Raw genomic sequence first — 13,299 nt, 5'->3', positions numbered from 1 at the left:
AACATACCAGGCTATAATCTATTTAGGAAGGATAGAGAGGGTCGTAAAGGTGGAGGAGTAGCTCTATATGTGAGAAATGATATCACAGCAACTGAAATGACAGGGACCTGGGGTAAGGAAGAAGCGATATGGATCACCTTAAAAAGAGATGATAGAACCTCTGTCCACGTGGGTGTTGTCTACAGACCTCCAACACAATTGGAAGAATTAGATAAAGACTTGATCGCAGATATTCAAAAGTTGGGAAAGAAGAGAGAGGTGCTGTTGCTGGGCGATTCAATCTGCCGGATGTAGATTGGAAGGTTCCGTCTGCGGAATCGGAAAGAAGTAGAGAGATTGTGGATGCTTTCCAAAGTGCTCTGCTCAGACAAATGGTCATGGAACCCACGAGGAAAGGAGCGACGCTGGATCTGGTGCTCACAAATGCAGATAGCGTGTTAAATGTCCGAGTGGGTGCCCACCTGGGCGGCAGTGACCATCAAACGGTTTGGTTTGATATGACGGCTGAAGAGGAGGGTGGCCACTCAAAACTCAAAGTCCTGGATTTCAAGCATGCTGACTTTAGTAAAATGGGGGAATACCTAAGGAAGGAGCTGATGGGCTGGGAGGACGTACGAAAAGTGGAAGGACAGTGGTCCAGACTGAAAGAAGCTATAAATAGGGCCACAAACCTTTATGTAAGGAAAGTAAATAAAAGCAAGAGAAAAAGGAAACCGCTATGGTTCTCCAAGCAAGTGGCTGAGAAAATAAAGGCTAAAGAGTTGGCGTTCCAGAAATACAGAAAAACTCAAGACGAGGAACACAGGGAGGAATACCGGAGGAAACTGAAAGAAGCCAAGAGAGAGGTACGTCTGGCGAAAAAGCGCAAGCGGAAAAACAAATGGCTAGAAAGGTAAGGAAGGGTGACAAAAATTTCTTCAGGTATATTAGTGAAAGGAGAATGACTAAAAAGGAAATTGTGAGACTAAAAGATACTGCAAACCGCTATGTAGATAATGATGAAGAAAAGGCAAATTTGCTAAATAGATACTTTTGTTCTGTTTTTACTGAAGAAAATCCGGGAGAAGGACCACGATGGACTGGCAAAAGTTCATTTGAGAATGGAGTGGATATAGCACCGTTCACGGAAGAGAGTGTGTATCAACAACTAGAAAAACTAAAGGTGGACAAAGCCATGGGACCGGATGGGATCCACCCCAGGATAATGAGGGAGCTCAGAGAGGTTCTGGCGGGTCCTCTTAAAGATTTGTTTAATAAATCCTTAGAAATGGGAGAGGATCCGAGGGATTGGAGAACGGCGGAGGTGGTCCCTCTTCACAAAAGTGGTGATAGGGAAGAAGCTGGAAACTACAGGCCGGTAAGCCTCACTTCGATTATTGGAAAAGTAATGGAAGCGATGCTGAAGGAAAGGATAGTGAATTTCCTGGAAGAAAATGAGTTGCAAGATCCGAGACAACATGGTTTTACCAAAGGGAAATCGTGCCAAACGAATCTCATTGAATTCTTTGATTGGGTGACCGGAGCATTGAACCGTGGACGTGCTATAGACGTAATCTACTTAGATTTCAGCAAGGCTTTTGACACGGTTCCCCACAGGAGGCTCTTAAATAAACTGGATGGGTTGAAGATAGGACCCAAAGTGGTGAACTGGATTAGGAACTGGTTGACGGACAGGCGCCAGAGGGTGGTGGTGAATGGAGTTCGCTCGGAGGAGGGAAAGGTGAGTAGTGGAGTCCCTCAGGGATCGGTGCTGGGGCCGATTCTGTTCAATATATTTGTGAGTGACATTGCCGAAGGGTTAGAAGGTAAAGTTTGCCTATTTGCGGATGATACTAAGATTTGTAACACAGTGGACACCCCGGAGGGAGTGGAAAACATGAAAAAGGATCTGAAAAAGCTAGAAGAATGATCTAAGGTTTGGCAATTAAAATTCAATGCGAAGAAATGCAGTGATGCACTTAGGGAGTAGAAATCCAAGAGAGGCGTATGTGTTAGGCGGTGAGAGTCTGCTAGGTACGGATGGGGAGAGGGATCTTGGGGTGATAGTATCTGAGGATCTGAAGGCGATGAAACAGTGTGACAAGGCGGTGGCCGTAGTTAGAAGGTTACTAGGCTGTATAGAGAGAGGTGTGACCAGCAGAAGAAAAGAGGTGTTGATGCCCCTGTACAAGTCGTTGGTGAGGCCCCACCTGGAGTATTGTGTTCAGTTTTGGAGGCCGTATCTTGCTAAGGATGTAAAAAGAATTGAAGCGATGCAAAGAAAAGCTACGAGGATGGTATGGGATTTGCGTTACAAGACGTATGAGGAGAGACTTGCGGACCTGAACATGTATACCCTGGAGGAAAGGAGGAACAGGGGTGATATGATACAGACATTCAAATATTTGAAAGGTATTAATCCGCAAACAAACCTTTTCCGGAGATGGGAAGGCGGTATAACGAGAGGGCATGAATTGAGATTGAAGGGGGGCAGACTCAAGAAGAATGTCGGGAAGTATTTTTTCACGGAGAGGGTGGTGGATGCTTGGAATGCCCTCCCGCGGGAGGTGGTGGAGATGAAAACAGTAACGGAATTCAAACATGCGTGGGATAAACATAAAGGAATCCTGTGCAGAAGGAAGGGATCCTCAGGAGCTTAGCCTAGAATGGGTGGCAGAGCTGGTGGTTGGGAGGCGGGGCTAGTGCTGGGCAAACTTATACGGTCTGTGCCGGGGCTGGTGGTTGGGCGGCGGGGATACTGCTGGGCAGACTTATATGGTCTGTGCCAGAGCCGATGGTGGGAGGCAGGGATAGTGCTGGGCAGACTTATACGGTCTGTGCCAGAGCTGGTGGTGGGAGGCGGGACTGGTAGTTGGGAGGCGAGGATAGTGCTGGGCAGACTTATACAGTGTGTGCCAGAGCTGGTGGTGGGAGGCGGGGTTGGGGGTTGGGAGGCGGGGATAGGTCTGGCCAGACTTATAAAGTCTGTGCCCTGAAGAGGACAGTACAAATAAAAAAGTAGCACATATGAATGGGTAGACTGGATGGACCGTGCAGGTCTTTTTCTGCCGTCATCTACTATGTTACTATGACTAAACTCCCCACTCAATCTCTCTATTCAAGCCCCTCGGAAAAGTGGTGTCCCACATGTAGATGAATCGCTGTTCCTTATACAACAACCTCTGCATAAGGAGACCAGCGAATCCAGACACCTGTAGGAGCACCACAAACCTTATATCCGAGACCTGATGTTGACATTGGTGCCAATGGGAAGTTAAAGGGGCATCTTGTTTCACTGTTCTGATATAAGAGAGAGATGAGAGGCTGCTCTGATTTTTCCGCTTGACTTCATTTCAAGTATTGTTTAAGAGAGTAGTGGATTCTTGGAATGCCCTCCCACGGGAGGTGGTGGAAATGAAAACGGTAACAGAATTCAAACACGCGTAGGATAAACATAAATGAATCCTATTCAGAAGGAATGGATCCTAAGGAGCTTAGCCGAGATTGGGTGGCAGAGCCAGCCGGTGGTGGGAGGCGAGGATAGTGCTGGGCAGACTTATACGGTCTGTGCCAGAGCCAGTGGTGGGAGGCGGGGCTGGTGGTTGGGAGGCGGGGATAGTGCTGGACAGACTTATACGGTCTGTGCCCTGAAGAGGACAGGTAGAAATCAAAGTAGGGTATACACAAAAAGTAGCACATATGAGTTTGTCTTGTTGGGCAGACTGGATGGACCATGCAGGTCTTTTTCTGCCGTCATTTACTATGTTACTATGTTAACGTCATCATATAAGAGAGAGACACACATATTTCCTCCATAATTTGGATAATATAGGAAATCAGCATACAGTGAGAAGACTCCTGACGCAGGCCTGTACAGCCGAAACACAGCTGTGTTTCTCCCTACTATCTATTGATAAATAAAGCCTACTTTTTAACTTCAATAACCAAAGTGTCGCCGCTCTTTTATTTTATTTTATTTTTCATTTTTTATTATTTTTTATTTTGTCTCATTAATCCATGCTTTTGAATATGTTTTTGTTCTCTGTAATAGTCTCTACCATTGTGCCCGGCACCGACGTCAGACTCACCGGTCTATAATTTTCCAGATCTCCTCTGGAACCTTTTTAAAAAATCGGCGTTACATTGGCCACCCTCCAATCTTTCGGTACCACGCTCGATTTTAAAAGTAAATTACATATTACTAACAATAGCTCTGCAAGTTCATTTTTTAGTTCTATCAGTACTCTGGGATGAATACCATCTGGTCGAGGAGATTTGCTACTCTTCAGTTTGTAGAACTGCCCCATTACATCCAGGTTTACAGAGAATTCATTAAGCCGATAGACCAAAATGCTTTTCTTCATTATACCAGCAATCATAATAGAAGCCTAAAGAAATATTTACCACTGTCACAGTTTTTCAGGCTTGGAAGAATTTGCTCAGAGTTTGAAGACTTCCATACACAGTCACGTACCATGGCACAGAGATTCACTCTGAGAGGATATCCCGCTGCAGATATTTCCAACGGCTATACCAAGGCATGCCAGAAAGAGAGGCAAGCGTTGCTAGAACCAAGATCAAAGAAAGATACACCTGACATTATTTGCACTCTCCGATGTTCATTTCTTGCAAATAAGATCCAGAAGATCTTTAGGAGCCATTGGCATATCTTGGAAAGTCATCAGTGTTTTAAGGATAAACTTCTGACTTGCCTATTCAAGAGAAAAGAACTTGAAAGAGATACGTGTGTCACGCTTTCTGAGATAGGAGGCAGACCATCTGAGATTCACTATGGACATCAGAAATGCAGCAGATGCAGCATTTGCAAACATGTTTGGGAAACATCTGCATTCATTCACCCTATCACACATAAGATATATATATTAAAACACACTTCTAACTGTAACACTTCCAATGTTATCTATATCATTCAGTGTCCCTAGTGTCCCTGTAAGCTCTTATACATCGGCAAGACCAATCGCATGATTAAAATCATCGAACACCAAAGTTGCATTAACAGGAATGTTGAAACTGCTCCATTGGTGAACCATTAGCACAATTCTTAAAGTTCTTGGTATTCAAACTTTTTAAACCCCAGTGGTGCAGAAACAATATTAACACTTCTACAAGAACAACGTCTTATTTACTAATTTGATGCTGTCACACCATCAGGCCTTAGAGGCAGATGCACTAAAGCTAAATGAGCCTTTAATGACCCTCCAACGAGGAAAATTTGATCCGTTGCATGCATCAAAGGGCTTTTACCGAGGAAGCCAGCAGCTAACGAAAACGGAATGGAGATGAGCAATTAGTGTGAAAACCCCATTGAAACGACATGCACTAACCTTTTCCGATTGCCTTTACGCAGGAAAAAGGCAGGAAAACTAACGAGAGGTCTGGACCTCTCGTTAGGACAGCTCTGTGCCAGGAAAAATCATTAAGTGAAAAAATAAACAAACTTTGAGCCAATCCCAGCGCATTAGCAGAGCTAAAAGCGCTGTGATTGGTCCAAAGGACGTCAGCAAACACATCAAATAAAAAAAATAAAAAAGGATCGGGAGGGGGCAAGGGCGCTTATCAGGAGCGTCCTGTATGGACGGCCTTGCCCCCCCCCCCCCGCTGCTCCCCACTTTCCGCCGCTCCCCCCCCCCCCGAAAAAGCAAAATGCTAGCTGCCCCGGTCCCCCTCCCTTCCTGTTCCTGTGTTCTACAGAGCTAACTCCGCCTCCCGTCATTCTTCTGCCCCGTGCCCCGCCCCCGCTGCCCCCCCTGAGGTCGACTACGCCGCTCCCCCCCTCCACCGAGACCCCCCTCCCTATTAACGACCCGAGCAGCGCCTCTCACCTCTTTCAGAAGCGCTGCACGGGCAGGAAGATCTATTGTGTTGGTTGTAGTCTCCATGACGTCTCTTCTTCCCTGGCCTAGGCCCCGCCTCCTTCTGACATAAGTAAGGAGGCGGGGCCTGGGCCAGGGAAGAAGAGACGTCATGGAGACTCTACAACCAACACAATAGATCTTCCTGCCCGTGCAGCGCTTCTGAAAGAGGTGAGAGGCGCTGCTCGGGTCGTTAATAGGGAGGGGGGTCTCGGTGGAGGGGGGGAGCGGCGTAGTCGACCTCAGGGGGGGCAGCGGGGGCGGGGCACGGGGCAGAAGAATGACGGGAGGCGGAGTTAGCTCTGTAGAACACAGGAACAGGAAGGGAAGGGGGACCGGGGCAGCTAGCATTTTGCTTTTTCGGGGGGGGGGGAGCGGCGGAAAGTGGGGAGCAGCGGGGGGGGGGGCAAGGCCGTCCATACAGGACGCTCCTGATGAGCGCCCTTGCCCCCTCCCGATCCTTTGTTTTTGGATTTTGCTGACCGGGTAGCCACGTGTATTTGTTGTGGCTTTTTTTTTGTTTTGTTTTTACGTGTGCAGCATGCGCAGAGCAGCCAGCAAAACGCTTGGCTGCTCTGCGCATGATTTAGGGGCCGATTACCGATGTGTATTGTGATTCTTTGATACATTGTACGTTTGAATACCGATCTGAGCATGTGTGACTTTTTTTTTTGGTGCATTCTTCGTTTTTAAAAAATCGTTAGGGACTTTAACGATTTTGATTTTTTTACGTTTGGTTGCTGCATCTGCCTCTTAATCAGGAAATTGATGTCTGATCATTTCTTTGAATTCATTATCAATCACATTGCATACTTCCCTGTGGTTTTCCTTATTTATACATAAAATAGTCCACATTATATGTTATTCATGGCATTATTGTCATTCATACTAGCAGTATGATCCATTTTCATTTTATTTCTGTTTTTTGCATATTTATAAAGTTTATTCTGTTATCTTTCAACAGATATATTATGTCTAAACGATAACAAACATTTTGCCACCAGTTTCCAATGCCTTCAGTATGGTGGCATCCATTTCCTTGGGTGTAGTTTGATTATTTTGTTTGCCCCCCATTTTTTCTCCAGTAAATATGAATCTTTCTGTGGTCTATTCGTCATAACACTTGTTCCATGTTTTATCCTTATTTTTTTCTCCTTTTTTTCTCCTTTAATCCACATTTTTAATTCACCCACATTTTTTTCTTCCCCCTCCCCTTTTTTTTACTACTTTTTCATATTTTTCCACATATTTTACTTATTTGGATATAGGCATAAAGCTTTGGCACAGCTCTCACTGTTTTTCTAGTTTTTACTACACTTTTTCGTCAGTATGTTTGGCCCCCTTTATAGCAGCTCAGTTCCTACAGTTTCCTACACATTTTTATTCAACATCATGAAACTGGCAAGCATGCGCCTTCCTACGTGCAATTCATCTTGTATTTGCAGCAGATGACTCATTTTCTTTGATGAGCATGTGCGTCTTTTTCCTGCGCTCTTATGCCACTTTAAATAATGGCTGGTACCGCTGCACGTCTTTTCCTACGCACGGGAGATTTGAACTCAAGCTTCACCAGGCTTTTGGACCCTGTTGGTAAATGGACAGTATCTTTCAGGCATTCATAGTTTCCATGTCACAGTATATAAAAAGCCGGCTTGTTATCAAGGTTTGTTGTAAATGCAAAACAAATTGAGGGAGAGAGGTTTGGTGAGTATTTGAGGCTCTTATATTTTTCTACTCTTGTTAGAAATTAGTACATATTCATCCATTTTTTATTTTTTTTCATTTGATTTTTTTTTCATTCGGTTCTTTTAGCTTTAACTAGATTGGCGTTAGCTGCTCTTTACACCTATCAAGGGGCCCTGTTTACTAAGGAGCGCTATAGGCGCGCTATCATTTTTAGCGTACACTAATGCTAGAGACAACTATAGGAATAATAAGGGTGTCTAGTGTTAATGAGTGCTAAACACTAGTGTACCTTAGTAAACAGGGCCCTAGGTATGCATTAATAATTTGCTCTAGTTCTGTTACAATCCTTTGATGCCCTTACACAGTTCCCTGCACATGTTTTTATATATATACTGTATACTACTCATTTATGTACACAGTTTCTGTGTTTGACTATGTTTATGCTCTTTACATGTGTATTTGATTTCATATATTAGTTTTGATTAGATATTATTTAATATTGATTTTAAATTTATTTATGTAGTTTGTGTGATTGTTTAGACAATTTTCTGTTATAAATTAGTATTATTATTTTACTAATACCTTATTTATATTCGCAGTATCATTTACTGCTGAAGCAGCCCTTGGTAGGGCAAGACGTGGTCAAGTCAGGCACTATTTTTATTCCTCACATTCTGTTGTCATAATAAATTCTACTTTGGACTTCTTAAGGAATCTCCATTTAGACTCATTTCTTACTCTGGTTTGCTCTTTTTCTGCTGGTCTGGCATTTGTAAACCACTAATAAACAATCTGCACCGAGTATGTAGTTATAACAAAGAAACTATCAAACACATCACTCCAATATAGTGTCTCACTGGGGATTCAGATCTGAAGGATCTTCATCAGGAGAAATACATAGCAGTGCATAAAAACTATGGATAATTTGTAAAGCAGTTTTTATGCACTGCTATGTATTTCTCCTGATGAAGATAGCGAAACAGAAGGATTTCCTACTGTCGAGAAACAAGGAAATTGGACATTTTTTGCCAGAAGGATAATATAAATTGGACACTTTAATTTTGGAGAAACCCCACAGACTGTGAAAATCCTATGAGGCTGCACTTCTGTCAGGACAGTTTGGATGTTCTGAGCTAAGTAAAGTTTACTTTTTGTCAGAATTAGAATCCATTCATTAGTAAGGATGGAAGTTTAAGCAATTCTAGCAGTGTTATAAGAGTTTTTGCTCTATTTTGAGTTTTCTTTACTTGCAGGAAGGCTTCTCTGTTTGAATGAGGATTTTAGTCTAGTGAGGGATTGCTAATTAGTGTCTATTTGGGTGATTTATATTCATAGTGAGATTTAGTGTTGTGGGTATTTGGATCTGTATTGTGTTAAATTGTGTTACCCTCCCTTCTGTTTTTTAAACACAGACTTTTCTCCCATTTCATTAGAATTTTTGAAATATTCTGGGAGTTTTTCTCTGTGTTTTTTTTTCGGAAGGTGGTGGAAGCCTGTGATGGTAATATTTACAGTGGCGCATAAAAGTCAGGCTCCCTGTTACACTGAGGCTATTTTTTAAAATTTAATATATTTTATCCTTCAGATCTGAATCCACATTTGTAAACCACTGCCTTCTTGGGTTTTTTTTTTTTGTTTTGTTTTTTTTGGACCATCCTACATCAGGAAGGATTCTTATCTATGAAGGAAAAAGGGTTCTGTGCTTCCAATATTAGTCTGCCAGAGTAGCAGTTCATGGGAAGGACTTTGTACCAATTATGTTCCAGCTTGTTTGTGAAATGGAGGAGTAGCCTAATGGTTAGTGCAGCATACGTTAATCCTGGCAACGTGGTTTCAGTTCCTACTGCAGCTCCTTGTGACCTTGGGCAAGTCACTTAACCCTCCAATGCCCTCTAGGGACAGAGAAAGTACCTGCATATAATGTGTACAGCTCTGCGTTCATCTAGTAGCGTTATAGAAATGATTAGTAGTAGTAGTTGTTTGAAAAGAAGATTAAATTTGAATTGATGTACCTGGCACTGCTGCAGGTGACTCCCCAAGGAGCATCGCAGGTGTTTGAGACAGCGGCCAAGACTGACTCAATTCAGTGTAAGAGAGGACTGGAGAAGCTGATTCCCAAGGGCCTATTCTTGTTGCAGAGGTCCTAACAGAGCTTAGGGGGACATAACATTTTGAGGGCTGATGCTTTTTGTTGTAAAAGGGGTCTTATATTGGCTGCATATTTTTTGTTATTTGGAGTGGAACCGGAGTCTTTAGACTGCACCCATGGAGATGGTAAACTGTGTGACTCCTGGTAGGGGCATTAGGTGAGCTCTAGTAAGGGTTGAAATGTTACACCAGCGCCAGGGGCGTAGCTACAGGCGGGCCTGGATGGGCCCAGGCCTGCCCAGTTTTATCTCAGACCCATCCTTACCTTCTCCCACCCCCGCCGTAGCGCTGCCTCATCTCCTGCACTTCAGAGTCCATTTCCTACCCCTGCGGCAGCGCTTGCAATTTGCTATCGGTGCTGCCTGCCTGACAGACGCAGCACGATGTCCTGCTCCAGGACCTTCCCTCTGGTGCGTTCTGCCCTGAGTAAACAGGAAGTTTAATCAGCGCGGCAGAGGGAAGGCCCTGGAGCAGGACGTCGCGCTGCGTCTGTCAGGCAGGCAGCGCCATAGCAAATTGCAAGCGCTGCCGCGGGGGTGGGAAACAGAGACTGAAATGCAGGAGAGGAGGCAGCGCTATGGCGGGGGTAGGAGAAGGTGAGAAGACATAGTGACTGGTTAGGCTGCAGTGCACAATCTTCCATTTCAGTCGCATCTCATTGCATGTGGGGCATTGCATGCGTGACCCATAAGGTGGGTCAGAGACCCCCCTGGGGAAAGGGAGAATAGAAATTAACCCCTTCATGTCTGAGTGATCAGACCAGTTCAGACCCTCTCCCCCCAAGCCTCAGCACTCTCCTGCAGCCCGCGGCCACAGCAGGAGCCAGCACATTGAGCACAGTTTGTAGTGCTCTGCACCTGCCACTACATGCACAGGCTGCACACTGACTGCATGGTGTGCAACTGATTTGGGAAACTCAAGCCCAACTGCCCAAGTAAGGCAAATGTTTTTTTAAATATTTATAGTGTAATGCTGGTGGACCTCTGGGTGGGAGAGGGGAGATTGGGAAGGGCAGGGGAGATGCCAGACTAAGGGGGGAGTGGTAGGGAGGTAGGACAGGGCTGACACTAGGCTACAGGGAGGGGTGGGGGTAGGGTAGGGCTGATGCCTAGCTATGGGATGGATGATGGGAAGGGTAGGGGACTGATGCCAGGCTACATGGATGGATGGGGAGGGCAGGGTAGGGAAGGGCTGATGCTGGGCTACGGGAATAGATGGGGGGGGGGGGTAGGGCTGATCCCAGACTATGGGGATCAATGAGAGATAGGGAAGGGCTGATGCTGGGCTAGCAGGATGAATGGGGGAGGGGAGTAGGACTGATCCCAGACTATGGGGATAGATGGAGGAGGGGGTAGGACTCATCCCAGTCTATGGGGATGGATGGAGGAGAGGGGGTAGGACTCATCCCAGTCTATGGGGATGGATGGAGGAGGGAGAAGGGGGTAGGGCTCATCCCAGTCTATGGGGATGGATGGGGGTGGTGAGGCTGATCTCAGATTATAGGGATGGATGGGGAGGGTGGGAAGGGAAGGGCTGATACCAAGCTATAGGAAAATTTCTAATTTTTGGTCCTTTATTCTGTAATTTATGAGGGTTGGTCTGTGTTCTGCATGTGACCAAGCAGGTGAGAGATTCTGATGGCATGTGGTTTGTGTGGGGATCTCTGAGTCTGGCTTTTACTATGGGATGCGTATTGCTGTTGTGTATATTCACTGCTGCCTTTTTAAAGGTACTGCTGTTGGTATTTGTGTTCAGAATTGGTGTTAAGATTTGCAACTTAGGGGCTCATTTTCAGAGCACTTATGTTACTATGGTGGACTTATGTTTAGTCAAGTTTAAGATATGGCATAATGTAACTAATATTTAAAAATATTGTTTTTCCATTAAGTGGTTTATGTTGATGCAGGGCAGCTGTTGAGCAGAATAATTAGAAATCCATCATCAAGTACATTCTAAAGCATTATTTTCTAGTATCCCGAGAAATACTACCCATACTTATGTACATAGTGCCCACCCATATTGACTCTGGGCCCACCCAAAATGTCAGGTCTGGCTACGCCACTGACCAGCGTTAAGCTGCTGTGGACTCAAACATGTCGGGGACTCACAGAATGTTCACTTTTCTTTTAGTTCTTATTTGGGGAGGGCAGTTAATACATTAGATGATTGTTTTTCTGACATACTGATAATAATTGCTATGTTGTTGAAGTTGGAAGTATAATAGCAGAGGAGTTTGAGGGGGCCAGGGAGGGATTGGGAAGACATGGATTCTAGGACACAGATTATAGGACTGGGTGGGAGTGTTTGAAGGGGGTGGATGGTGGGGGGGGGGAGCATTAAAATGTGACTGGCCTCAAAGGTGGGACTTAGGATTAGGGGGTTTGCTAGTTGAAGGGAGAGAATTAAGGGTTGTAAATTGACTTAGTATCAAGTTGTTGTTTTTTTAAATACCAGAGTCATAACTCACAGAAATACCATTCATTGTAAAGAACTGTTGGATCTGAGAAATAATCTTGGGCCAGCCAGTTGGTACAAGGGAAGAGCACAACAATGTCATGGGAGAAACCCTAGCTGAATATCCAGACTTGACTCCTGATTCTGGGTGGCGTTTAGGGATACTGCAGAGGTACCTATTCCAGCCCCTAAAAGGGAGTGTCTAGCCATCACTCAACAGTGACACTACCGAGGCTCAGGATGCACATGTACCAAATTCTGAAGAGATCTGCAGTTCAAATATAACACTACATTCTTAGCTGTAAATTGGCATGCATGATGAAATGGTACCACTTTTTTTTGGTTTATAATTAGTATTGCATAATTCAGACAGAATGAACCACAGTTGGCATGATAATTTCAGTATGCATCCTAGAACATAGTTTAATCTTCTCTTGTGGTTGTATTGTAGGAAGTGATCATAGAACAGCGGAGAGCTCTTGGCTACCTCCTGCAGCACCTGCTTAAAGAAAAACAACAAAGGGAAGAGGAATTGCAAGGACTGTTGGTATGTTTGCCTTTAGGCTGGTACCCACTACTGCATGTTGAGCGTACACACGTTGGGATGGAAGTTATAAACCCCAAAATGGTTCACTCTCCTTACTCAGCTTGAGTTAACTCACAGTAAAGTGCTCTATAATGTTGAGAACAGGTGGTCATAGATATGAAATTTGAATTACTGTCCGCACTTAACAGCCGGCTGGATATGCTGCCTACATTCTAAGTAAAATGGTAGGAAATGAGGATTAGATGTTGAGAGACTGTCCCAAGGAACTGTAATACAGAAGGCCTTGGTTTCAATAGTCAACTCAGATCTTCTGTTCTCTAGTCTGGTGGAGTCAGGGTGAGGAAGTCATAGTCATCATGCAATGGCAATACCTTGGAGACAGTTCTATAAGTGAAGCTTCCTATTAGGCACCCCAGTGCTGCTTGGTGAGACCCTATTCTATAACAGCATCTGGCTTCCCAGATTCCATTATAGAGTACTAGTGTAACTTGGCAACGCTATGCCTATTTCGCACCTGCAGTTACACAAGCCATAGACCTAAATGGAGTAAGAGTATGTATAACTTACTGTATTCTGTAAGTTACTTGTATAAGTAGCAGCATCACCCATGCT

At 44.6% G+C, this 13,299-nt stretch overlaps 1 protein-coding gene across 2 annotated transcripts in view; it reads left to right on the top strand.

The window, feature by feature from the left end:
* The window catches only part of LRSAM1 (leucine rich repeat and sterile alpha motif containing 1), a 1,377,704-nt gene that overhangs the window by 1,100,416 nt on the left and 263,989 nt on the right, over positions 1 to 13,299 (top strand). For both annotated transcript variants that reach the window (XM_030206572.1, XM_030206573.1), the window contains exon 20: positions 12,592 to 12,687. In XM_030206572.1, coding sequence (XP_030062432.1) covers positions 12,592 to 12,687 — 96 coding nt within the window. The remainder of the gene's footprint in view (positions 1 to 12,591; positions 12,688 to 13,299) is intronic.

This window comes from Microcaecilia unicolor, chromosome 6 (assembly GCF_901765095.1).
Source record: "Microcaecilia unicolor chromosome 6, aMicUni1.1, whole genome shotgun sequence".
NCBI lineage: Eukaryota > Metazoa > Chordata > Amphibia > Gymnophiona > Siphonopidae > Microcaecilia > Microcaecilia unicolor.
The sequence above is the reverse complement of the archived record's forward strand: the minus strand, read 5'-3'. Positions and strand labels throughout refer to the sequence as shown.